This window comes from Carlito syrichta, unplaced genomic scaffold, assembly GCF_000164805.1.
Source record: "Carlito syrichta isolate Samal-C Ts95f unplaced genomic scaffold, Tarsius_syrichta-2.0.1 Scaffold301833, whole genome shotgun sequence".
NCBI lineage: Eukaryota > Metazoa > Chordata > Mammalia > Primates > Tarsiidae > Carlito > Carlito syrichta.
The window spans coordinates 11,063-36,348 of record NW_007245929.1 but is presented as its reverse complement, the minus strand read 5'-3'; the positions used below and the strand labels follow the sequence as shown (position 1 = coordinate 36,348).

Sequence of the window (25,286 nt, the reverse complement as noted above, 5' to 3'; positions counted from 1 at the left end):
CATCCAGCTAACTTAAAAAATTTTTTTTTCTGTAGAGACAGAATCTCTCTGTATTGCTCAAGCTGGTCTTGAACTCCTGACCTCAAGTGATCCTCCTTCCTGGCCTTCCAAAGTACTAAGCTTACAGGTGTGAGCTGCCACAACTGGCAAGTTACCTGGTTTCCTAAACCTTAGCAGGTTAGAAGCAATTTAGGGAAAATATCTACCCTACAAGTTCCAACAATCCCTAGAAGTGGACTGGACAGAGGAGAAAACTGCTAGAATGTAGACATGAGCACTGTAAAAACCTAGACAGTCGAGTCTCTATTACAGGAGCAAGTGGTCCCACCCCCCTGCAGTCCCTGAGGCTGGCTGTGAAATAGAATCCATGCCAGATGGGCATGAGTGACCCTAGCCATGAGGAGTGGGCCAAATTGCTGTCTTAATGCACTCTGCAGGAAATCTCCTTTAGACGTGTCATTTACAGAGGAAGCCTTGTGTGACTTGAGAGCAGTTAATTGAGAAAGTCAGGTAAGTGAGGCATTGTGAAAAGTGACAGATACCTCAGAAGTAGTTTATTTTAGCTGGAAACATCTGCATGTGTATTCACTTACAAATCTGATGTCAGTCAGACCTGCTTTTGGAGGTGGGTCCTGAGCACCAATGGTCTGCCTTGGGTTTGTGCTCCCTAGCCTCACCCAGTCAGCCTCTTGAAAACAGCAACAACTTAAACATGCTTTTATTCATCTGTGTACACACTCCAGTTTTGTCACTTGCTCCTGAGTCCTGAACTAGAATGTTAAAAGTATCACATTGTTAAAATATACCCCCACAAAGTAGGCTCTCTGGGGCTAAAATAAGGCAAAAACAAGATCCTGTGACTAGCAGGATGAGAGATTGGTCATGAATCCCAGTGTTTGCCTTAAGCTTTCTTTCCTATAGTTAAACAGAAACCAACTCCTAAAAAACACCTTCAACTATGACTAGAACACTTCTGGATCGGCAGACACTCGGCAACAGCCCATCTTGTGTCCTGCTGTAGCTGCAGTTAGAAGGCCAGAAGACGGAAGTCTTATAAACATCCTTTATTGAGAAACAGCTGCAGACCTTAAGTCAGTTCCACTCAGTTTTAAAGGCTGTGCATAAATGGTCCTTGTGTCCTTTGTTTCACTTTTTGACATAAAAGGCCAATTCCACCTCCTTTTAATGCTAAAACCCCACTCCAAAGTCAGCATGAACTGTGTCACATGTATGTTTCCCCAGTATACAGGCGGTGACTCCCCTCATAAATATTTCTAAGTGTCCCCCCTTCCACCCTACACACAGAGGACAAACTCCAGAAGGCATAGGTACTGGTTCCTTCCCTCCTTCAGTGTATGAGTTCCAATAATTAGGTTTGCGAACTGTCCTAGAAAAAGTGCCACATACCTCATAGCTGAATATCACCACAGTCACCTTTGAAGTCCTCCTCGTGGGAAGCTGCATACCAACACCAGCACCTAGTCCACTCATCAAAGAAACCGTGAGACTCTGGAATGGTTATCAGAACTTGTTATAGTCCGAGCAACCCTTGGCTGTTCTCCCTTGTGACTAATAAATCAAGGGACAGGGCTGGTAGAGAGATGTATTTATGAATTTGAATCCAGGGAGCAGAGCTGAGCTTCTGGCCCTTTTAAAATGGTTCTGCTCACCCTTCAAGTTTTTCAGTCTGCTTTTTTAAGTTCAGGGTTGTTGATACCTATACACTGACTACATGACTAGCGGAGCATTGTATAGAGCTTGAATCACAGCCACATTTTTGTCAATAATGACACTTATGGTCCACATTTTCTGGCACCAGTTACCAGAGATATCTCACAGCTTTTTATCAGTAACACCCGGCAGAAGCGTTAATCAAGCTTACCATAGAGTAAAGAGAGTTAATGGCCTAAGACATCATACACTGTTACATGTTATGATATGTAAAATTTATATGAGTCACAAGACATTACATTGATATACAAGTTATACAAATCATAAGACTTTACCGATTACCTTGATACTATATTAGTCAAACTTGTGACTACTAAGAAAAGGGAGTAAATGGGGACTTAGATCTCAGTTAATTGACATAGTCTGCAGAAAAGTTAAGGATTGTTTGAAGTTGCTTACTGGGAGTGCATAGGAGATAAGGGGAAGCACACCTTTGTTAGCTCCCGGGGACTCTGGGTATATGCAGGCCCACTCCTTCCCTCACCATGCTCTTCTTTAGGGGCTGTGGCAATATGGACAGACAATAGTGGGTCTCCGTATCAAGCTGTCATCGCCATTTGTTGAGGTCTGACAAGTTTGCTAACTTGCCACTGTGTGCTTACATTGGCAGCACTGTACAAATTATTAGAACACCCTACTCACCTGATCTGGCCCCCAATGACTTTTTTCTTTACAGAAGATAAAGAAAATATTGAAAGGAAGAAATTTTGATGACACTCAGGACATTAAGTTAATATGACAATGGCTCTGATGGCCATTCCAGAAGAAGAGTTCCAGAATTGCTAAGATAGATGGAGTATGTGCTGCCCGTGACGAGATAGTGCAGGTAAAGCCAGAAAGGCTGTTTTCTGCACTTTCCTCCAAGCAAGAAAGTGGAAATGAGGCTAGTGTAGAAGAAAACACTGTTCTGTGTCAGTACCGGTGCTTCTCTGCAGGTTTTAGTCGTTTGATTTATGATGTGGCCAGGGAGAGACTCATCGTTCACATCAGTTGGCTCCTTGTGGAAGTACCCGCAGGTGCTGTGTATACACAGGTGATCCTGGGCATTCCTCTCAGGACTTCATGGGCAAGCCTCTCTCAAGAAGTGAGACGTATCCCCCAAATCCTGTGGGTGCCTACACTTGGTGAAGGATAGATCTGTAAGTTCCCATTTGACCTGAAGCATTTGAAGAGTCAGAATCACTCTGAAATTCCTTCAGTTGACCTTAACTCCACTTGTTTGAAGCTTCAGGATCAAGAATGAGCATTTTTGTCTTATTTTGGAGTTTGGCATCAACCCCTTCCCTCAGGCATCTAGGACCAAGGTAGAGGAGGAGAAAGCTGACCATGACTTTTGCTGTTGATGTGTCAGGGTCCCATAGCAGATTCAGGGATATACCTGTGGTACCCTACAGAGCAGTGACGTCAGATAGGCACTTGGCCTCTGCCAGGTACCAGCGTGTTGTACATGTCACAGAGTCTATCCCACAGGGACATCAGACAGTGATGTCAGATGGGTGCCCTGCTTCTGCCAGGTGTTGGCATGCTGTACACAGAGGCCATTCCACACACACTTTGAGAGCAGTGACATCAGGTAGGTGACCAGCCTCTGCCAGGAATCAGCAGTGCTGTACGTGTCACAGAGGTCATCCCACAGGGATGTCAGGCAGTGACATCAGGTGGTGCCTGACCTCTGCCAGGTGTCAGCAGTGTTATATGTGTCAGAGTCATCACAGAGGCATGTCAGGCAGTGATGTCAGGTTGGGTGCCTGGCCTCTGCCAGGCATCAGCAAATGTACGTGTCACAAAGATCATCCCACAGGGACGTCAGGCAGTGACATCAGGTGGGTGCCCAGCCTCTCCTAGGGGTCAGCAGTGTTGTACGTGTCACAGACGCTATCTCACAGGGACGTTGGGCAGTGATGTCATTCTGCCAGTTGCCTGGTGAATGGGAAATGATATTCTGTCTGTCATTTCCAGAAGTATCATGTCTCAGGAAGGTGATTACGGAAGGTGGACGATATCCAGCAGTGATGACAGTGAGGATGAAAAGCCAAAACTGGACAGACCATCTACCTCCTCCCTCCCCCATGCCCCACAAGGAGCCATAAAAGAGCCCAGGTTCACCTGCTCAGAGGCCCGGAAGGCCGCACACAGGAGGAAGACGTCCCCCGTGAAGTTCAGCCCAGATTCGGTGTCACCTCCCAAGAAGCAGAAGGATAGCTCCCAGGAAGACCTGGGCTGGTGTCTCTCCAGCAGTGATGAGGAGCTGCAGCCGGAGACACCATGGGAGCAGTCCAGGAAACAAGGGGAAAAGCAGGAGGAAAAGCCCTCTGCTCCCAGAGACAGTGCTGCTCAGAGTACGGGAAGTCATGGCGCTGCTATGGACCACAGGCCCAGAGAGGAGGACGGAGACAAATATGAGACATCAAGGGAAGGCCAGGACATCTGGGACATGTTGGATAAAGGGAACCCCTTCCAGTTTTACCTCACCCGGGTCTCAGGAATTCAGCCCAAGTACAACTCGGGTGCCCTCCACATCAAAGGTAAGAGGGTCTGGCGGTCCCAGGGCGATGGCTCGTGCCTGGATGTCCCTTGGCAAGGCAGAGGCACAGCCTAGAATGGTCTCCAAGAACCCTTTCTTTTGGTCTTGTCTACTCAGAAAAAAAAAAACTTGACAAGCAAGTGCATTTGCTTGACAGCAAACTGTTTACTCAGCTCAAGCGACCAGAGGGTATTTTCCAAACCTGTAGTTAAAGCGCTTGTCAGCTCAGTGTGTTTAGAAGTGTTTGCCTTTTGAATTAAACATGAGTCTGGTCAGTGACACTTTATTAGCAAAGCAGTTCTCTTGGTCCCTGGACCTCCAGCATCGCCTAGAACTGGTCAAATGCAGATTCTCAGGCTCCACCCCTTATTCATTGAACCAAACTGGGGAGGAGGGTGGCTGCAATCTGTGTTTTAACATGCTCCTTGGGGATTCTGATGCCAAGGCAGGTAAGAGAACCCCCGCTTGAAAGCATGGTTGGGTTCCTGGTGAAGAAGCAAAAAGAGCGCCTGGTGTTTCAGATCTGTGTCGAATGGCTGCTCTCCTTGTCCCCCAGGAAGCACCTACAGGGGACAAGCAGAGAACAACAGGGCCTTGGAGTCGGGCAGGCTGCTGGCCCCACCACGCCTTTGCTGTGTGGATGGTTAACATGGAACCTGACGTCCTCTGTGTTTCACTTACTTGTCCTTAATCTGGGGGTTCAGGAAATAAGAACAAATACTCAAAGAGACCAGCACAGTGTGGGCTCATGGCAGGGCTCACGGTCAGTGCCATGGCCCTCCTTCAGATGACCTTTCATTCTGCCCATATTCGACAATAGATTATGGTCACTGTCAACCATGTTTTCACATACCATACTTTTGTGTGATGTATAAATGTGATAAATGTTGAATATAGAAGGTTCAAGTCTACAGGTCTCCTTTTTGAGAATCTTATCTAGGTACAGAAATATCTGACGGTTGTCAGTTTTGTTTGAGGGAGACTGGTGAAGGAAATCATTAGAGAACTAGGCAGAGCTTTGCTGTAGATGACAACATGATCAAAACCGACTCTCGGTGCTAAAATCCTGAGGTCACATCATGGTAGGAGCTCTTATGTAGACTCTCTCCTTTAGTCCTCAGAACAGTCTTGGGAGTAGATGTCACGGTTGTCCTTGGATGGGTGACAGGTCCGTGGTTTAGAAAAGTGCCCAGGGCCGCAGGGCTGGCCATTGGGGTAGCCAGGGTTTGAGTCCAGGTGTAGTATCAGAGCCAATGCTGTTTGCTCTAGCACTCTACCATGTACTGTGATGTAAGGGGTAGAAGAACTCACTGCAAGTGGCCCTTGAAAGATGTGGAACTTGGAAAGGTGAAACGGCAGGCTGGAGGGCTATATGGAGGAAGGTCTTCCCTGACATGTTCAGAACCTCCCTGAGATGATTTTTTTTATTCCCTGGAAATCTCTGTGCCCCATGTCCAGCTCATCATCCAGCAGGCAGGGTCACACAGTAGGGTCTTCAAGCAAAGGAACCACCCACTTCGAATCCTCAGAGGCAGTTCAGTGGGTCAAGGCAGAGGGACTGGAGTCAGGCAGCTGTGTTCAGCCCTACTGTGCCCCTTTCTAGCTGTGGGGTATGGGCTCCTTCCCAAGGGGACTCCCCCCTCATCTACAGAACAAGAATAACAGACTGCACCTCAGAAGGCAGCCCTGAGGAGCACAGTGGTACATGGGGTGTGCCAGGCACAGAGCCTGACTGTAGCAGTCCCTGCATGTGCACTGTCTTGATGGAGGGTGTGATGGCCATGCCCTCGTCTTGTGGGTGGCTTAGATGTGCACACTCTAGGCTATTGCATCTGATTTGCATGGGTGCAAAGTGGGACCTCCCTGGAGGTGCCCAGCAGCACCGGGAACATGAGGTTGGCATTGTGGGGCCTCTGCCTTGCATGCTCAGATTCCAGGGGCCCAGAGGGGGTTTTCCTGGAGTGAATACTTGGGGGAGGTGGAGATTCAAAACTCTAGAAAGCGTATGCATCATGGTCCATGTTGAGTTTCTAAAGGTGACCCATCCCCCAGTGCAGAAGTTGTGAGTTTTAGCTTTGCATTGTATCTTGAAAAAGAATACTAGGTCTGTCAATTAAGTTTGCCAACTCATCCTAGAAAAAATGCTACACCCCTCACTGCTGAATTATCATCATGGTCACCTTTGAAGCACTCCCCTTAGAAAGCTATGTACCAACACCAGCACCTAGTCTACTCGTTAAAGCAGTTCTGGAACTCTGTTTCTGCAGTGGCCATTAGAGCTGTTGTCATATTACCCTTGATGTCCTGAACGCCTTCAAAATATCTTCCTTTCAGTATTTCCTTTATCTTCGGGTAAAGAAAAAAAGTCACTCGGGTCAGATCAGGTGAGATGGGAGGATATTGTTCCAGTACAGTTACTTGTCTACTGTCTCAGAGCTCCCTCACAGATAGTACTGTGTGAGTTGATATGTTGTTGTGATGCAAGAGCTCCTTTGGGACCATTTTTGCACACACCTTTCTCATACCAAGGTTTTCAGTGAAGATTTTCCTAACTGGTTCTCTATTGATGTTTATTAGTCTACTATGCTTCTCACAGTCAGCCAACAATTTTGATGTACTATTCGACAAATTTTTGCAGTATTTTCATCAGCTCTGCTCGTTACTGGCTGTCCTGACCTCTCTTCATTGGCAACACTTTCTCCCCCCTGAGAAAAACATTTAATCCATTTGTACACTGCTGTTTTCTACATAGCATTATCCCCATAAACTTGGACTAACATGTCCTGATTTCACTTCCACTCTTGACAAGTTTAACAAGAAATTTAATCTTTGTTTGTTGCTCTGATTCAAACTCTGACACTCTTGTAATGACAGCTCTGGTGGTCATTACAGAAAAAAGTTCCAAAACTTCTTTCACAGATGGACTAGGTGCTGGCATTGGTGCATAGCTTCCCAAGGGGAGTATTTCAAAGGTGACCCTAGTGATATTCAGCAGTGAGGTAGATAGCCCTTTTTCTAGGATAGTTCATGAACTTAATTGTCAGACCTTGTAGATAACACATCATCAAGTAACTTAGGGACATTTTTTTCTTGAGTTTTATGAAATACTGAAGTCTAGCTTTTTCATAAATGTTTAGCTTGCTGTTTTCTAAACCAGACCTGGATGGTTGGTCTGTGGTTGTGGATCTGAGTGTGATTTTTTGCTGTCTTCTCAGATATCCTGTCTCCTCTATTTGGGACACTTGTCGCTTCAGCTCAGGTGAGTTTTCTGTTCAGTTGTTTTGCCTTTAGGTAGACACATGATTAACTAACTCTGTGGGACCATACGAACAGTGGGCCTGTGTCCAGTGCCCAGCAGGGTCCCCAAGGTGGCACATGCCCGGAGGCTGGTACCAGGCACACATTCCTGGGCTCTGTGGCCTTCAGGGATGTCACTGTTGGGAGCATCTGATTCAGGGAAGCCACATGGACTGGCCAAGAAGTCACTGGACGTTCAGGCCCAAAATCTTCTTTTTAGTATGCTGGTCATCTCCTGGCAACACCTGGGGGGTATGATGGAGTAGTGAGGGCAACTCTAGTTAGACTTGATAAAATACGGGATTCTGTTTCCGATGGCTCCTTCCTCAACGAGCAGGTCCCTTTGTGTTGATAAATCACATGAGTGCTTCGGACTCCCAAGTAAATGGTCATAAAAGTGGCCATGTCCTGAGAGAAGCATTTCTTCCTGGGCCCTTCATGTGTAACTTGGCCTCGAGGGTCCTGGTCTTCAGACAGAAGAGGAAATGTCTGTGAGTGCTGTCCTAGCTTGAAGCAGTTGCTAGATCCAGTGAATGTCTGTGAGTGCTGTCCTAGCTTGAAGCAGTTGCTAGATCCAGGAGCCTCCTCAGTGAGACGAGCACAGGACTTGCTGCCAAGACATCGTTGTTGTGAGCTATGGCCGACCAGACCCAGATGGCTGTGTCCAAGCAGTTTACAAGTCAGCCTAAAAGGAGAGGCTGCCCTGAAAGCCCAGGGTCTCAAGTGTCTGTCTTTGCATAGTTGCCTCAGGGAAGGGGAATGAGTGTACCAGCCCCTTTCTTTAGATTAACCTTGTAGCCCTGTTGGCAAACACAAGTACCCTGAGCCTGTCTCCCCCTTCCTGCGGGTTCTGGGGACCCTGTGTGCAAGGCAGAGCGTGGCTCATTTCTCAGACTGCAACATCACAGCCAGTGTGAGTAATGCAGTTTGCCACTGCTGCAGAGAGCCCTGACACCTATGGATGGCGTGGCTCAGCGATGCTTCTTTCTCTGTCTAGTTTAACTACTGCTTTGACGTGGCCTGGCTCGTGAGACAGTACCCACCGGAGTTCAGGTAAGTTCTGTGGGTGGCAGACCACACATCAGCCACAGGGCTTCAGACATGAGATTTCTAATTCTCAGATAGGGGCCACTCATCTTCCTATTTTTTTGTCACCATTTTAATCATACAGACATCATCGGTTATGTTAGAAAGACAGCATTCTGTGGCCTATTTAATCCCATGCATTCTTCTTAGAGATGTTAGCATTTTCCCCTGTGCTTGGTCCAGAAGTTAGGGAAGGACAGATTCCAGCTCAAATGCCAGAACTTCATGTCTAGTGTTAACATGAAGGAAAGGCCATCTCCACGTCTTTCTAAACCCATAGGTCGTTCTCAAAGGGCTCTTGTATAGTTCAGGAGTTGGGAAAGGGGTCGTCGTAGGGCCTCCCTTACTGGGGCTGTGGAGGCCGTGGCTTTCTGTCTTGGGCAGTTCATTTGCCTCATGTTTGGTTTTTTTTGCTTTTTGGGTTTTTTTTTGAGTTGGAGTCTCACTCTGTCGCCCAGGCTGGAGTGCAGTGGCACACTCACAGCTACCCCAGCGTTGACCTGCTGAATGCCTGTGATTCTTCCGCCTCAGCCTTCAAAGTAGCTGGAGCTATAGGCATGCGCTACCACACCTGGCTAATTTTTGATTTATTGTAGAGATGAGGTCTCACCAAATTGCCTGGCCTGGTCTTGAACCTATGGATGCAGGCAGTCCACTCTCCTCGGTCTCCCAAAGTGATCAAATAGGACATTGCACCATGGTAGGTCACCCTCCCAGCTTGTGACCCATTTACAGGGCACAGTCCCATCATAGCAGATAGGAGGGAAGAACACACACTAGGAAGGATGGTCAGGGCCCTTGGAGCTATGGGTGTGGCTGGTGCCCTAGGGCATCTGGTTGTGGAAACCATCATCATTAACAGTGGATAAAAAGCTGTTAGAAATTTCTCAGCAGTCTTGCCATTCGGGGTTTGTTGGATTGTTTGTGTTGGGTTCATTGATTGGTTCGTTTGTTTGAGTTGGGGTCTCACCCTGTCACCCAGGCTGGAGTGCAGTGGCACAATCTCAGTTCACCACAGTCTTGACCTCCTGGACTCAGGCGATCCTCCCACCTCAGCCTCCCTAGTAGCTGGGACTATAGGTATGTGCCACCATGCCTGGCTCATCTTTTAATTTTTTTGTAGAAACGGGGTCTTACTATGTTGCCCAGGCTAGTTTTGAACTCCTGATCTCAAGCAGTCCTTCTGCCTCAGCCTCCCAAAGTGCTGGGATTACAGGTATAAGCCACCATACTCATCTGGGACTTGTTTAACTGCATGTAACAGAAAACCCAAAATAACAGTGGCTTAAACAAGCCAGAAATTAATTTTTCCAACTGATGAGTCTGGATGATAGATACTTGTGGTCTAGATTGGGGTCCCAGGGTTCTCAAAGACTTATCCACCACCCTTCTGTCTCTGCCCCACCATCCTGGCTTGTGACTTCAGTCTTCAGAGTCACGTTGTGGGCTAGGATGGCAGCTGGAGCTCCAGCTCACTCATCTGTGTTCCAGGTGGTAGGGTGGGGGGTGTGAGGGGCCAGCCCCTGCAGAGAGATTTAGGGGGTCCCTGGGAGGTGTGGCGGTGTCGGCGATTATTCTGGAGAAGTAAAGAGAAAGAAAGAGAGAGACGGAGGGAGAAAGAAAGAGACTGGACTCTATCTAGTGCAGAAGTCATTTATTGGAAGTTACAGAGGGTATTTATCCCCAAATTTTACACAGACAATCTCACAAGTCTTTCACGTGAACACAAAGCCAGGTGTAGGAGGGGCGTCCCCCACCCACCAGATGTTTTCTCAGGTATGATGAAGAACAAAGCCCAAAATTGTCTTATTGTTCCCTATGCTAGTTAATGTTCCTCAAAAGCAATGCAACAATCCCTACTAGCATCATGATGTTCTAATAATCAATAACTTCTAAAGCTCATGCGTACACAGCACCCATGATGACTAACTTAAATCTTATTACCTTTCTATTCTATGCTAATTCTACTTACACAATTGCTATGGAAGCTCTTAATTATAGCTTAAACCCAGTTCCTAAAGAATGTGGGCCACTCAAAAGATCACGGTGGGCCGTTTCTAGGAACAATTGATTACGATCTCTTAACAAAATGGCTGTTCTAAAATCCTATATATCTATTTTAACTTCTATAAAAGTTTCTGATTCCTAATTCTAATATATAAAGCTGATCATCAGCAATAAACCTTCTAAAAACAAAACCCAAATATAAACTGTAAATTGTACTAAGGCCAAAACCACAATAGTAGAAAATGGGAACAATGAAATTTCTAAAGTTAGCTGTATTCTTATTAAACCTCAAAATATCATGATTGATCATGCTTGAACTAACATGATTCCCTGACATTAGCATGACCTATTCTACAATACTTTCCATGAATAAAATAAATTCAATTTCTATAATAAGTAGAGAAACCCTACACTAAATGTAGCTAAAACCGGTCTAAAAGAATGCAGCCCAGTCCAAAGTACGCTCTGGGCCCTCAGGAATGTGGCCCAGCCCAAAGTTCATGCTGGGCCATTTCTGGTAACTCTAGATAATCATCTATACCATCTAAAGCTGAAAACAGCTCTCCATAAGTATATACTAATTCTACAAATATACTTTTAAATCTTATAAAGAAGCTTGTACTGTATTAAAGGCTCCCAAATGTGACCTGAGTTTAAATTATATCTAATATCTAAACCAAAACCGCAGTTCATGGAAAACAGGAACAATGAGTTTCTAGAGTGAGCCATGCCTGCCACAGTCACAGAGTCTTCAGCTTAGGTAGGCAGAGATCTTTTTGGCTAAAATGAAAAAGTGAGGAGGGAATGGGTTCAACAGCTCCCGAATGCATCCTTAGTGGTCTCAGGGTCCACGGCCTACCTTGATCCCTAACATTCAGGTGGTCCTCTGTGGCTGGCTCCCAACAGTGGAGGGGAAAAGGACATGAGGGCCCACGTTCCCGCTGTGCCTGTCCGAGCACATTCCTAGAGGCCCACATGCTTGTATCTGTTTCCTTACATGGAGCTCAGCTTTATGATGAAAACCAGTCCTAGGCCAGGTGTGGTTGCTCACACTTTGATCCCAGCACTTTGGGAGGATGAGGCGGGAGAATCACTTGAGTCCAGGAGTTCAAGACCAATCTGGGCAACATAGCAAGACCAGACCATATTGCTACAAAAAAATTTAAAAAGTCACTGGACATGGGGGCATATGCCTGTAGTTCCAGCTACTCAGGAGGCTGAGATGGGAGGATCACCTGAGCCCAGGATCATGCAGTGACCCATGATCATGCCCAGCACTTTAGCCTGAGCAACAGACTGAGACCCTGACTCAAAAAAATAAAGGCGATGCAGACCTAAAGGAGGCTGGAGGTGTCTCAGCCAAGCACTCTCTCTCCTAATCATGTCAGGGTTTCCTTAGGAAAGATGGGTGCATGGCCCCCTGGAGGATGTAGACGTGACCTGACTCCTCCCAGTGGTGAGTGCCCCGGTGCTGCCCTGGTGACTTCTGTTCTTCTTCTCTGCTTCTCCAAGACCTTGAGCTCACGTTGCCACCCTTAGAGCATCAGCAGAGTGTGGACCACAGTCCCTGTGTATCCGTTAGGGTTGAATTTTCTCCCCTAGGAAAGACGTGTTAGAGTTCTGAGCCTCGGCACCTCGGAATGATCCTACCTGGGGAGCTGCAAGGAGGTCATCAGGGTGGCTGATCCGGTGTGGCTAGTGCCCTTAGAGCAACGGGTATGTGGACACAGGTGATAGGAGATGCTGTGAAGATATGGAACACCACTGAGGAGCCGAGTACACCTGAGGCTGCCAGAGCCAGAAGAGAGGCCAGACAGACCCAACTTGGCCCTAGAAGGAATTGGCCCACCGCCTCCTAGCTTTGACTTTCGGCCGCCAGAACCGTGAGGCGACATGTTTCTGTTGTTTAAGCCACCCCATGCAGGAGTTTTGTTACAAAGACCCTAGCAAGTGAATATAGACACTCGGTAACAAAGTCAAGGACCAAGAGCCTCCCCACCTCCACCTGATGGCTGAACACATCCTGGGGAGCCTGTGAGGGTGAGCAGGGCCCTGAGTGGCCAGCTGAGGTGTCACCCAGGACTTGCATGTGGTAAAGCTCAGGGTGGAAGGGCTTGTGCCCACCACAGGCTACCAGGCTCTGTCAGCTGTAGTGGTCCATGGAGCTAGGCGGCAGGAAGGAGTCGGCAAGGACTCTACTTCTGCCATGTTTAATCTTTCCTTTTTAGGATGACCTGATGACCTGGCAACATGTTTGTGTTTCTAGGTGACCGATGCAGGAGTGTTTCTGACTTTTTCTCGCTAAAATGGCTTTCCTACCTGGAATACACACTTCATGTTTCATTCTGCCTGTGGTATCTGAGTGAAACTGCAGGGCATGAATTTGTTAGGCCTTAGTCCTGATGTGAGCTTCTGTGACATTTCTCTCTAATTGATGACTGTCCCTTCATGTCTGGTGGAGTCTCATTCTGTGGTGTGATGGACAGGCATGAATGTAGCTTGGTTGTGTTTCCTGCTCATGTCCAATTTTCGTTGTGTTGGGAGAACTTGTACAAATATATTGATTTCTAAGGATCATCTTGCTTTGAATTAGCTGGACAAGCTCAAGGATCCCTTAAAAGTCCATTAATTGGTTCCTGAAGAGTGTTTCTGTTTTGTCTTTGGAATTTGAAAATAGCATTTCCAGTGTGCCTTGGCTCAGTGTCATTGAAGTCTGACCCCGTCATAGTGAATCTGCATCATGTGGTGGATCTGGGCCTGTTCACTCCTGCACCCTGGATCTGGCTCGGTATACAACATGCAGTAGGAGTTTGGTGAATATGGGGGCAGTATGAAATGAACCCACTGCTCAGTCCAAAAGAAGGGAAAGAGAAAAGCATGCCACTGTGCAACGATCATCATGTATCTTTAGTCCACTTGAACTTGAACATAACACAGGGCCACCTGTGCCCTTTTTTGCCACAGAAGATCATTATTCAAGGACTTTTCTTTGAGTCTTCACCCCTTCGTGCTGCAGCAGAGGGTCAGGGTTATGTGTGTGACCCTGTTGCTAAGGGGGCTGGTGAGTGACTGCTTCCTGATCAGTGCTGTGTTAGTCCCTGTCTCAAGCCCCGCAGAGGCCAGAACCAGGTGGCTGGTGGTCAGGAAGTCGCCTTCCTTGCAAGGCCAGAGCCTAACTCCCCGGATGATGTGTGTGAAATCCTTCTGATCCCTCTAGGAAGAAGCCCCTCCTGCTCGTGCATGGCGACAAGCGAGAGGCCAAGGCGCATCTGCACGCCCAGGCCAAGCCCTACGAGAATGTGTCCTTCTGCCAGGTAAGCAGTGCAGGCACTGGACCGCAACGAGGCTGCAAGCTAGAAGGAGACTTCGAGTCCCTCCTTCAGCCAGATTAGGGCCCACTCTCCAGCATCTCCGATGCTCATCCAGCCTCGGCTTCATGCTTCCTGGGGTGGCCATCCTTGTGGTCGGAAAGGTTCTCCTTTGTTGGCTAGAGTCTCCCTTCCTCCAAACGTCTGCTCACAGTTCTTAACTGCTCCCCTGCCCCACCCCCACCAGAGCCACAGAAGCAGCCTTTCCCCTACAGCCATCAATTCTCTTTCAGATTCAAGGTTCACTTTCTTAAGTTGTAGCCAATGTAGACAGGTAGGTAGATTCTGTATTGCTCCCCAGCTCATGTGCCTGTCACATTCAGCACCTCTTGGGGTCTGGGTTTCAGCACTGAGCAGATCCTCTGGGTGCAGTCCGGTGGCTATGAGTGAACCATAAGTGCAGCTGAAAACTGTTTGCTATTGGTGACACCTGTGCTATTTATATAAGCTACCACTGACACACGTACCATGGCTCCCAGTTCTTTATTCACATCAGTTGCATCTCAAGTCTAAACTGGAGACTCATGGATTAAAAGCTGTCGGGAAGCTGGCTTTGAAGTCCAGGGTGCACCTGGCTGCTGCCCAATGCAGTGCTTTGAGTGGTTTGTTGTGACTGAAAGAGAAGGCCAAAAAAAAAAAAACCAACCAGACTATTGCCCAGTTTCTTTCTATGGTCCCATAATTTTGTCCTAGTACTTTGTAGTGAGAATCCATGGGGCCAGTGAGTCTTGGACTTCTGTTAAGACCTGTAGCTTTAGAGTCTTTGTCAAAAGGATCTCTTATTGCATGTGACATTTTGAGCAAGAAACAGGCAAAGTAGATGGAAGAACTGAAGGATTTGAGGCATTTCTGATGCTGATGGTGCCTGTCCTGTGGCAATGCTGTTTGGGATGTAGCCTCCATGACACTGGCCTTTTCCTGCCCATTAGGCCTGCCAGTCACACAGAAGCATGGTGAAATCATTCCGTGGCCTCTCTTCCTTCTCATCAGCTTGGTGAAATCGGCTAAGCGTCCCTGCTCTAGGAAACAAGAGTGAATGACATGGCACCTGGACTCCTCTTCAGTGGCATTTCTCTTCTAGTGTCTTTTCTCCCCATCCACAAAGATGGGAGGACTCCCACTCACATTTTCAGGACACACTTCCCAATTGTTCACAGCATCTCTGTTTTTTACTAACAGTGCGAGAGTTCAGTTGGATCCATTTTAAACACACCTCCCGTTTTCCCATGATTTAGCCCACTGCTGTTTCTATCGCTGTGGTCTTAAAAATGCCTTCCTCCATCCCCGTGTTCCTGGCTCCTCTAGATGCCTTTCTTAGCAGTTGCTGAAATTCTGTTGCTTTGCTTCTGTTTCCAGCAACGTAAGAGGTTTAACTGCAGGAGAATGCTCCCATCAAACTAGTAGTGGCAGAAAACAGATGGAGACAGGGATCCCAAAACTAGTGATTAAATACATGGAAATACATATTTAAATACATGAAAAGCAACTTTCAAATACTTCCTGCACTGGTGGCAAGATTAGGAGTGACGCTTCTGTGTCTGATGGTGTGGCCCAGGCTGGCCACCAGAGGGTGCTGCGAGATGCTGCCACCAGACCTCGTGCAAGAGCCATCTGACTCCAGTCCAAGGGTGGCCACCCGTCCTGATCTATGGAAATGCCTGTACGTGTGTCTGTAGGACAACTCCTGACTTTTTCCAGCAACACTGTATCACATAAGCTGAGGCAAATCAATCCAAGAATCAGTGGATGTGACACTCTCCGATTTTGCCAGAGACTGAGGCCTTGTGGGGGTCGAGGATCACCCTGCCTGGGCGTGTCCCAGTACTCACAGGTGTACACTCATCAGCTCAAGCTGCTGTAACAAAATACCCAGGAGACTCTTCTTGGACTGAGTGGCTTAAGCAACAGACATTTATCTCTTGCAGTTCTGAAATCTGGGAAACCCAAGGTCAGGGTGCCAGTTAGTTCACATCATGGCTTGTTGGTGGCCGCCTTCTCACGGTGTCCTCAGATGGCAGAGGGAGGAGGAGGAAGCACAGACAGGCTCTCCGATGGTGGCTCTTCATACAAGGGCACATCCTGTTGGATCGGGGCCCATCCTTATGACCTCATTCAACCTCAGTTACCTCCATAATGCCACTCTCTCCAAATACTGTCACACTGGGGTTGGGACTTTAGTTTGAATCTGGGGGACATCGATGTCCAGTCTATAGCACTGCTATTCTGGGCTTGTCACTTGAGCGTGGTTTCTTCACCTTTAGAATGGATTGATAATGCTGTTCATCACAGGGTTTAACTGAAGGGCCTGGTCCATTATCCAAAAGAAACACCCGCTAAGCAGTACCTGTCAACAGTATCATCATCTTCATTTTTTGTGCTTAGGCTCATCTAAAAGTATATGAGTTGTAGCGAACCAGACAGAAGCCAGGGCGGACCATTGCTCTTTCCAGGCCAAATATTTACAAAGTGGAAGTCTCCCTTCTAATTGTATAATTTAGGAGAGGTGAAATAGACTTCCCCGTGCTTTCTTCCGTGGCTGGAGCACTCAGATATGTGCAGGTCTGAGAGTGTGGTCCTGGACTGCCTGTCAGCAAGCATCCAATCCCTGAGATGGGCTGAATCGTACTCACCTGTGTTCAGCTGCCTACAACAGCCCCCTATAGACAGTACCCACCGCTGGCAGACAGTTGCCCCTGGCAGGCAAAGCTGCCACCCTCCCTACTCCCCACCCCTCCCTCCCCTGCCGAGTTCTCCAAGCCCATCTGTCTTGTGGCAGGGGGTGGGTGGGCGGGGGAGAATTTGCAGTGGTGATCCCTCTCCTAGCGCTTACTGCATGCAGGCCCCTTCCTGAGCATCTTACATGCATCATCTCACTCCTGACAACCTCTGGATCTCATAACAGTGACCTGTTTTAAAGAGAAACAGGCAGAGATACGCCAGTATTTTCCAGAGTTACACAGATGTTCGGATTTGAGCCGAGGTGCTGCATTCCTCATTGCTAAGCTGTTTCAGTGGCTGTTAAACTCTATTGTAACCTGCATCTTGGAGCATATTCTGCTTAACCAGAGTCTTGCTGTCCTCAGTGTTAGATAAGTGTTTGTAAAGTTGTCATTTTGTAACATGAAAGTAGATTTAATAACTTATCTTTTTATTTTCAGTACTTGCTATGTTTTTACTGTTAGAACATTTCTGTTTTAACATTATAATATGTCTCTATGTTGCCACCACTTTCAGTGTTCTCTTAAATATGCTCTGAAAGCTTTGTGTATATTAATTTCTATATAAGCCAAATATCTAGTTTTAAAAACTTACATTGAATCTCATTTGTTTTGTTTTTTTGACAGATAAAGAAATTAGACTTCTCACTCCTAATTATTGTAAATAAAAAATGTAGTGTATATTAAATCCATCTGGGTAACAAAATTTATGTTTTTGTTTTGTTTTTTAATGAGCATCCCTTGGATACTGTTATAAAAGCTGTCTTGTTATTCAGGGCTTATCCAGTAGAGGGCAGTAAAACAGTTATCTTAAAAAGCTGGCCTGATCCCTTTCTAATTCAATTTCCAGTAGATAGGGATGGTATTGAGGTTTTTTAAAAATGAATAACTTGACTTCTTTTTCATTTTAGGCAAAGTTGGATATTGCATTTGGAACACATCACACGTAAGCAATTTTTATGAAATACGGGAAGATATGATTTTAAGAGATCAAAGGACACTTGCAGAAAGTACCCTTAGAGGGACTCATGTGATAGTTTTGTTGGCGGAGAAAAAAAACTGTCAATAGTGGGTTAAGTGGAGTTATTTTTTAATATCTTTAAGACAGAATACAGAGGTTCTGGCTGTTGGCATGGAAGTGTGATCTGACTCCAGTGTTTCCACCTTCTGTTCAGGACCTCAGTGTACCTGGCATGGGGAGATTATGGCCATGTGGTCCTGTGGGTGTCAGTGATTGTGTGGTGTCATGTACCTGTGATTCCACTGCTTTTAAGCATTCTGTGACTTTTGTAAGAATCTGAATTGTACTGGATAGAATATTGTTAGATCTGTCTATACTGTGATAGAAAGAAAGACTGTTTTACCAGAAGTTGTCAGCTTGCAAGGCCACTGCCCATCCTGCTCAAGGCAACTCTTCAAGAATAATTATCTGAGACATAAACACAAGTAGGGGGCAACCTTTCTGTGACCTGCTCTCCTGCTTGTCACCACTGGTGGTTTTATAGCTGTCTTACCTAGTCCTTTCACGTCACTGGTTTTATAAATGAGAAACAGAATAGGATGTGGTTTCCTTACTTCAGTGTTCTTACGCAGCCCATGTCTCTGGAGAGCTCGAGGTGGGGTTGTTCACTGCCAGTCCCAGGTTTCCCACCTGCCCACAGCTGATTGGCAGTGCGTGGGAGTGGCTTCTAGAAGATTAGCTTGTTGGGTGCAGAGATCCCGCTGTGTCTGGTCTCTGGAGGTTGCCCTTGATCCGGGTCTGTCTCCTGGCATTTTGGAAGGTGACGCACTCTAGTTGGCCACCTGGTAGCTGTTAGCATTGATGGGAGAGAGAGAGGAGAAGGGGCCAGTGCCACTGATCGTCAGATATTGAGATGCAGCTGGGGCCAGCCACAAGATGGCGAGGCTGGCTTCTGTCCACCACGGTGTGTGGTTGGGCCCCACATGCGTGGTTCAGTCGTCTCCCCAAGAAGACTGTGCTTGGCCCAGGAGCCTGAGGCATCCACCCCTGGCATGGGCCAACAGGGGCTATGCGGGGACAGGAGCACCCTGGCATCTGGCATGCGGGATCCCAGCTGGCCTGTGTGGTGACCTGGGTAATCCCCACTATCTTGGCCGCAGTTGGAAAACAAGAATAGCTCCCCCAGGTCGCTGAGGACTTGACAGAGCTGCGGGGGCTCTGGCAGACATCAGTTTTCTTTCCCCTTGGAAGGACAGCTTCATATCTGGAACATGTAGACAACGTGGCAGGTCAGTTTTTTTAAAGGGCGGCCTCGCCCCTCACCCTTCGCCCCTCGCCCTCTTCCATCTGCATTTAACCACGGCCTCATGAACACCGCCATCTGTCCACGAAAGAGTAACATGGTTTCCCTTAAATTAATCTGTAATTCTGTTCATAGATGCGTTGACATCAGTACGTGTTTTCCTGGTAATTGATGTCTTGGCTAATGGAAATATTTGTAAAACGCCTGCTGAGGATCCATAACTGGCTTATTCCTAATTGCAGGCAGCTGGTGGCTTGGAAGCTATGTAAATCTAACCAGATTCGTGGTGCCCTTTTCCCAGATGGGCTACGGCACAGTGGCTGTCGTCTTTTTCTCCTGCTTGGTGGAGTCACCAGTGTGGGTTATTTTCTCATTTTGGCAAGAGCTAAATATCTCGTTGTCTTCTCTGTTCTTGTATCCTTTTTCTTATCTTTTTCTGCCCACCTCATTCTGGCCAAATAGCATCCATGTTGTTGTTTATTTTCCCATGTGTGAGCGGAGTCACACAGTAAATATTAAGTAACATTTTGGCCTCAGTGGAAATGATAAAATAAGACAGTTGCAACCTTGAGGAGTGATGCTTCAGGTGGGGAGAGAGAACTTAGATCCTGCAGTAATTAGAAAACAGCAAGAAGAGAAGACACGTCCATTACTAGATGACAACTGAAGCTAGGCACTGAGAAATCTTGGGAACGCAGATGGGAGGGTTTTGCGGTTCACTCACAGAGGGACGTTCATCATTCTTATGAGAAAAAGACAGCACAGTTGCCTTACTCCTGTCAACCTCGAGGTGGGGGTTGATCCTTCAAGTTACAAGTGACAAACTGAGGCCCGGGGATGTTGGCTTGCCTGGAGGCACCCGGAGCTTGGATCCTCAGCCTTCAGGTGGAAGCTCTCATCTGTGTCCTATCCCCTCTCCCTGGAGTTGGATTAGAGAAGTGTATTTGCCTGGAGGCCTGGGGAGGCCCCATGGAAAAAGTCTGATTTGGATTAGCAATGAGGGTCAGGGGGGCGTAGCTCAAGTCCAGATGCATGCTGGTGGCGAGTATGGCATCTGTGGCCTATGACAATGAAGTGTCTTTCAAACTTCTTAAAATTGCAGCCCACAGTAAGAAATTCACTTTACATTTCAGTCTACTGCACATGTGCATACCCCCATGTGTCGAAACAAAAGTGTCATGAATTAAACATTATTTAATTTTAATATTTAATGTATTTAATATTTAATGTAGTAATCAAATATACATACTCTGACTTTGTCTTTTAGTCATTTAAATGATACTGATAATCTGGGTGCAGTGGCTTACGCCTGTAATCCCACACTTTGGGAGGCTGAGGAGAGAGAATTACCTGAACCCAGGGATTCAAGACCAGCTTGGGCAACATGGTGAGACCTCATCTCTACAATAACTCAAGAAAAATTAGCCAAGCTTGGTAGCACATGCCTATGGTTCCAGCTACTTGGAAAGCTGAGGCTGAAGGGTCACCTGAGCCCAGCAGGTCAAGGCTGCGGTGGCTGTGAGCATACCACTGCACTCCAGCCTGGGTGACAGAATAAGACTCCTACTAAAAAAAAAAAGCAAACAAACAAATAAATAAAATAAATAATAAATGATACTGGCCATGATGCAACAAGAGGTTGTTGACTGTACTCTGGAAAATACCTGTCAAGCAAGTTCCTGTGGTTCGTGTTAGAAGCAGGTGATGCTGAGCGGGTGAGGGACTGATGGAAGGACTGGGAGCTCCAGGACTGACCAGGTAGACAGAGTGAAGGAAAGCCACTGGCCACCACACACACAACACGTTAGCAAACTTTCACCGTGGTCATGTGTAGTAGGAGAGCCTGTGAGTGCTAAAAGTTTGGGTAAGAGAAGAGTTGAGAGAATTCGCTGTTTGTCGCCTTTGCATTGGGAAGCCTTGCGTGTTTTGAAAGGGTTGTTAACACGCTTTGCTCCATCCCTGTTTCTAAGGAAGATGATGCTGCTGCTCTATGAGGAAGGCCTGCGGGTGATCGTGCACACCTCCAACCTCATCCGTGAGGATTGGCATCAGAAGACCCAGGGGTACGTAGGGGCCGTGTGCATTGTGCAGGGCGTGTGCTGACAGAGGCCAAGGGCCCAGCGTCACTTTAACTTTATTCTTTTTCTATTTTTTTATTGCAAAAATAACACATATGGCATAGAAAATAGATGCGTGCAGGAAGGTCTCAGTCTTCTCTCACAGCCTGCCCATCCTGCCCTCTTAGGGTGACCCACGTTGACAGACGCATAGTCACCACGGCTGTCTCCAGGGTACGTGTGAATGTCTGGGAGCATCTACACAGCCATCTCTCCTGGTTTTTATAGAAATGAGAGCAGCATGTGCAGGGGTCCTGAGGTGGGACCAGGGCTGCAAAGGAGAGTCAGGCCATCACCCCCAAAGGCTTAGCAGGGGCTCTCCTGGCTTCTGCTTGCTCCTCCCCAAATGGGACTTCAGAGGGCAGTTGGGGCGGGCCAGTCACATTACTGTGCTGAGGATCCCCCTACTCCAGTTGGTTTGTTTTCCCATAAAACACATTTCAACTGGTGTCTTTCTGGAGCCTTTAGTGTATCAATATGGTTGTGAGTCTCTAGGCAAAGGCTGACTATGAAAGCTCTTCTGGACTTTTGTTTATTAATAACACATGGCCCCTCCTCCTTGGGGCAACCCTTTGGATTCTGAAAGACAGTCTTTTCCCCCTCCCCTCCCCTCCCTAGCAGAGCATGTGTCTTTGGGTCCCACCCCCAGTCCCTAATAGTTTTCCCATAAATAAGTTCTAGTTGTCCAGTGCCCCATTAAAATATGCTTCTAAGAATGAAGCAGAGCTCTGACTGGCCCTGCCCTGAGGACACGGCTGCTCTGTCCCCAAGTCTCAGCCACAGGACTCCTGATCCACCAAGGTTATGGTCAGTTACATAAGCCTTTGCTCCTGACAGCTACTCAGCCAGGTTTCTTGAATGCCCGATTGGGTTTGGGGACTCATGTCCCATCAAAAAGAGAAGTGAGCTCAATGTTGCTTGTTCTTAGGGAAACAGTGAGCATTCACAAGCGTGAGCATTCAAAAGCGATTCTGGTTGATGGGAAGTCCCTGGAGGTGCATGATCAGATTGTGTATCACATTTCTTGAGTGCCCCTCTGCCCACGTGTGTAGATACACAGTGAGAAGTCACCCCTTCTTAGGGCGAACGTGTAACCAATATAGATCACTAGGGGTAATTGTGTGGCTGCCCATTAAAGGTTACTCTTTTCCATTCCAGAATGTGGTTGAGCCCCTTATACCCACGAATCATCCATGAAACCCATGGAGCTGGAGAGTCAGCAACACATTTTAAAGCTGATCTCATCAGCTACCTGCTGGCTTACAATGTGCCTGCACTCCAGGAGTGGATCGAAGCCATCCATGAGCATGATCTCTCGGAAACAAAGTGTGTATCCTCTCGTCAGTCTGGGGTGCTTATAATAGACTCATACTGTGAGAGCCACGTGAGGTCTGGAGGGTGGGACCTTGAAAACAGGCGGCATGTACCACCATGATACCACATGAAACCCACGAGACTGAACCTCATGATGAATGAGGGGATGAGCAGGCCCATTAGGGCTGCATCTTGTGGTTCTTAGTCACAAAAGTGGCAGCCAGCAAGCCTTCCTTTCTCAAGCCTCCCACTACACACTCTTAAAAGTAATGAGTGCTAACCAGGCGCGGTGGCTAACGCCTGTAATCCCAGCACTTTGGGAGGCTAAGGCGGAAAAATTACTTGAGTCCAGGAGCTTGAGAGCAGCCCAGGCAACACAGAGAGGCCTTGTTGCTTCAAAAAAAAAAGTCAATAAATCAGCTAAGCGTGGTGGTACCTGTACTCCCAGCTACTCTGGAGGCTGAGGTGGGAGGACCACCTGAGTCCAGGAGGTTGAAGCTGTGGTGAGCTGTGATCATGCCATTGCACTCCAGCCTGGGTGCCAGAGCAAGACCCTAACTCAAAAAAAAAAACAGTAATGAGTTCTCTTTCGGGTACCCTTAACCTTGCAGGAGTTCCATCATTAGTTGGTTTGCTTAAAAACGAGTACGTATCAGTTACTACTGTTCAGGAGACATCATAAGAAAGTGGGTTGGCTCCCAGAACGTCTCGTGATGGTGTTAGTTTTCATGTGAAATTAGTAGCTTGTGATTTCTTACTTAGATGCCCAAAGCACACTGTGTTCTGTAATTTGCATTTCATGTCCTTTCAGCGTTTACCTTGTTGGTTCAACCCCAGGACGTTTTCAAGGAAGTCAGAAAGATAACTGGGGACATTTTAAACTTAGGAAGGTAAGAGAACTTTTACTGTTTTCACATGGTAAAATGTTAACATATATTTTATCTCTCTTTTTTTAATTGTATGTTTTGATGGCAGCATCAACAGTATTTCTGGCACCATTCTGAGCAGACAACAGGCACTTGATAAATTGATGGTCTAATTATAGTTTTTAATAGTTACTGCTTTTTAATGTTGTGTTTTGCCTCTTTTATAGGCATAGAGTAGACTGTCCTAAATGGCATAAGAATATAGACTTTTTAAAGAATTTATGTTTCTTGTAATAAAGAAAGACTTCCCATTCGTGCTCATATAGCTTTTTATTATTCAGTATTTCGAGAATTCTTAACATCTAAATTCAACAAAGAACAGAAAGTGTTGTTGAGTGAAGACTACATCTGAGCCATAATATATTTTATTAAACCAGTGCCCTTGAGAGAACTATAATTACAAAAATAATATTTGCTGCTGGTTAAAAATGAACAAAGAAAGATCATTAACAAAATAAAACAATGAACAAGTTGAAGATTAAAGATTTTTTTAGGCAGTTTACCTTAATAAATTTCCTAACATGGCTTTCTTAAAAGCCTTACCTCTTATTCTGTAAGTTATTTACCTGAGGATTCTCTCTTGGCTAATGGAACCTTTCATTCTCATTTCCTTTTTTAAAATGAGACAACGGTGGGCATAAAGTGAACAGGATGTCGAAGACAACATCTTCACAGCTTGGTCTAGAGAGAAATTGAGCACGCTGGCTCTGTGCCCAGCTCTGGAGGTAGATGCTCAGAACTGGGTTCAAATCCTGACCTGGTATCTACAAACCACGTGACTTTGTTGTGTGTCACTTGTCACCTACAAAATGAACATCGTAATAGTACTTTCTTCCTGTCACTGTAAAAGGATTGAATGAAATAATGACTGTAAAACAGTACAGCACATGCTGAGAGTTCAGTAACTGTGAGTGGGTGGTTGTGGACTAATGTGTTGTGGTGTAGACGTGCTGTGTGTGATCACAGTCTTGCTGAAAGCCAAATACTATTTTACAGATATTCACACTATTGCCAGATGGGTACAATGCAACGCTCATAAGTTCTTTTCCTCACTACTAAAAAGAATTGAGAGTAGTCAGCAAAGTTTTAAAACAAAATTTATTAGCAAGAGAAAGAGAGAGCAAGGGTCATGCCAAAGAGCTGGCATGGTTAAGTCTCTTGAAAGAGAACCCCTATCTGGGCACAGTGACTCATGCCTGTAATCCCAGAATTTTGGGAGGTGGAGGTGAAAGGATTGCCTGAGACCAGGGATTCAAGATCAGCCTGGGCAACTTGGTGAGACCTGTCTCTACAATAAATCAAAAAAATTAGCCGGGCATGGTGACACACACTTGTAGTTACAGCTACTTGGAAAACTGAGGTGGAAGGGTCACCTGAGCCTAGCAGGTTGAGGCTGTGGTACCCACGATTATGCTGCTGCAGCCTGGGTGACAGAGTAAGACTCCGACTCAAAAAAAGAAAGAAAGAGAACCCCTGTGTTTGCTCTTGACTAAAAGCTTGATCTATTTTCACAGTAATTATCATGCTAGAGAGGGTAGGCTACAGGTATCCACCATGGAGGGACCATCTCTCTGCCTCTGATGGGCAAGGGGGTGACCTTCCTCCTCAACACCCATTTTGCCCTGGACAGGAGACTTGACAGACTTTGTCAATATGCTAATTTACGAGCTAAAAGGTGGCCTTACCATTTCTCCACCCTTGGTAAGGCAGGGAATACAGATCCCCTTCTGCAGGGCTTTAGGTGTGGGTGTCTCTATATAAATATACTCTCTTGTTTTTAGACAGCACAGCTGCCTGGAGCCCAAGCATTAACTGAGAATGTGAAGCCTTTATCAAAGGATATGGGGAGGGAGGAATAAGCAGTCCTTTGACCTTCTAGGTGTCCTAGAAGGGTGAATAAGCTTGTGTTATAAAAAAAAAAAAAAAAAAAACTCA

The 25,286-nt window shown here is 46.6% G+C and overlaps 1 protein-coding gene across 1 annotated transcript in view; it reads left to right on the top strand.

Moving 5' to 3' along the window:
• Positions 1-3,697: 3,697 nt before the first annotated feature.
• The window catches only part of LOC103257673 (tyrosyl-DNA phosphodiesterase 1-like), a gene marked incomplete at its 3' end in the record, with an annotated part of 27,877 nt that continues 6,288 nt past the window's right edge, over positions 3,698-25,286 (top strand). Inside the window, exons 1-8 of the mRNA XM_008055363.1 lie at positions 3,698-4,256; positions 7,471-7,514; positions 8,550-8,605; positions 13,863-13,959; positions 17,642-17,676; positions 20,965-21,057; positions 22,270-22,437; positions 23,237-23,315. Coding sequence (XP_008053554.1) covers positions 3,698-4,256; positions 7,471-7,514; positions 8,550-8,605; positions 13,863-13,959; positions 17,642-17,676; positions 20,965-21,057; positions 22,270-22,437; positions 23,237-23,315 — 1,131 coding nt within the window. The remainder of the gene's footprint in view (positions 4,257-7,470; positions 7,515-8,549; positions 8,606-13,862; positions 13,960-17,641; positions 17,677-20,964; positions 21,058-22,269; positions 22,438-23,236; positions 23,316-25,286) is intronic.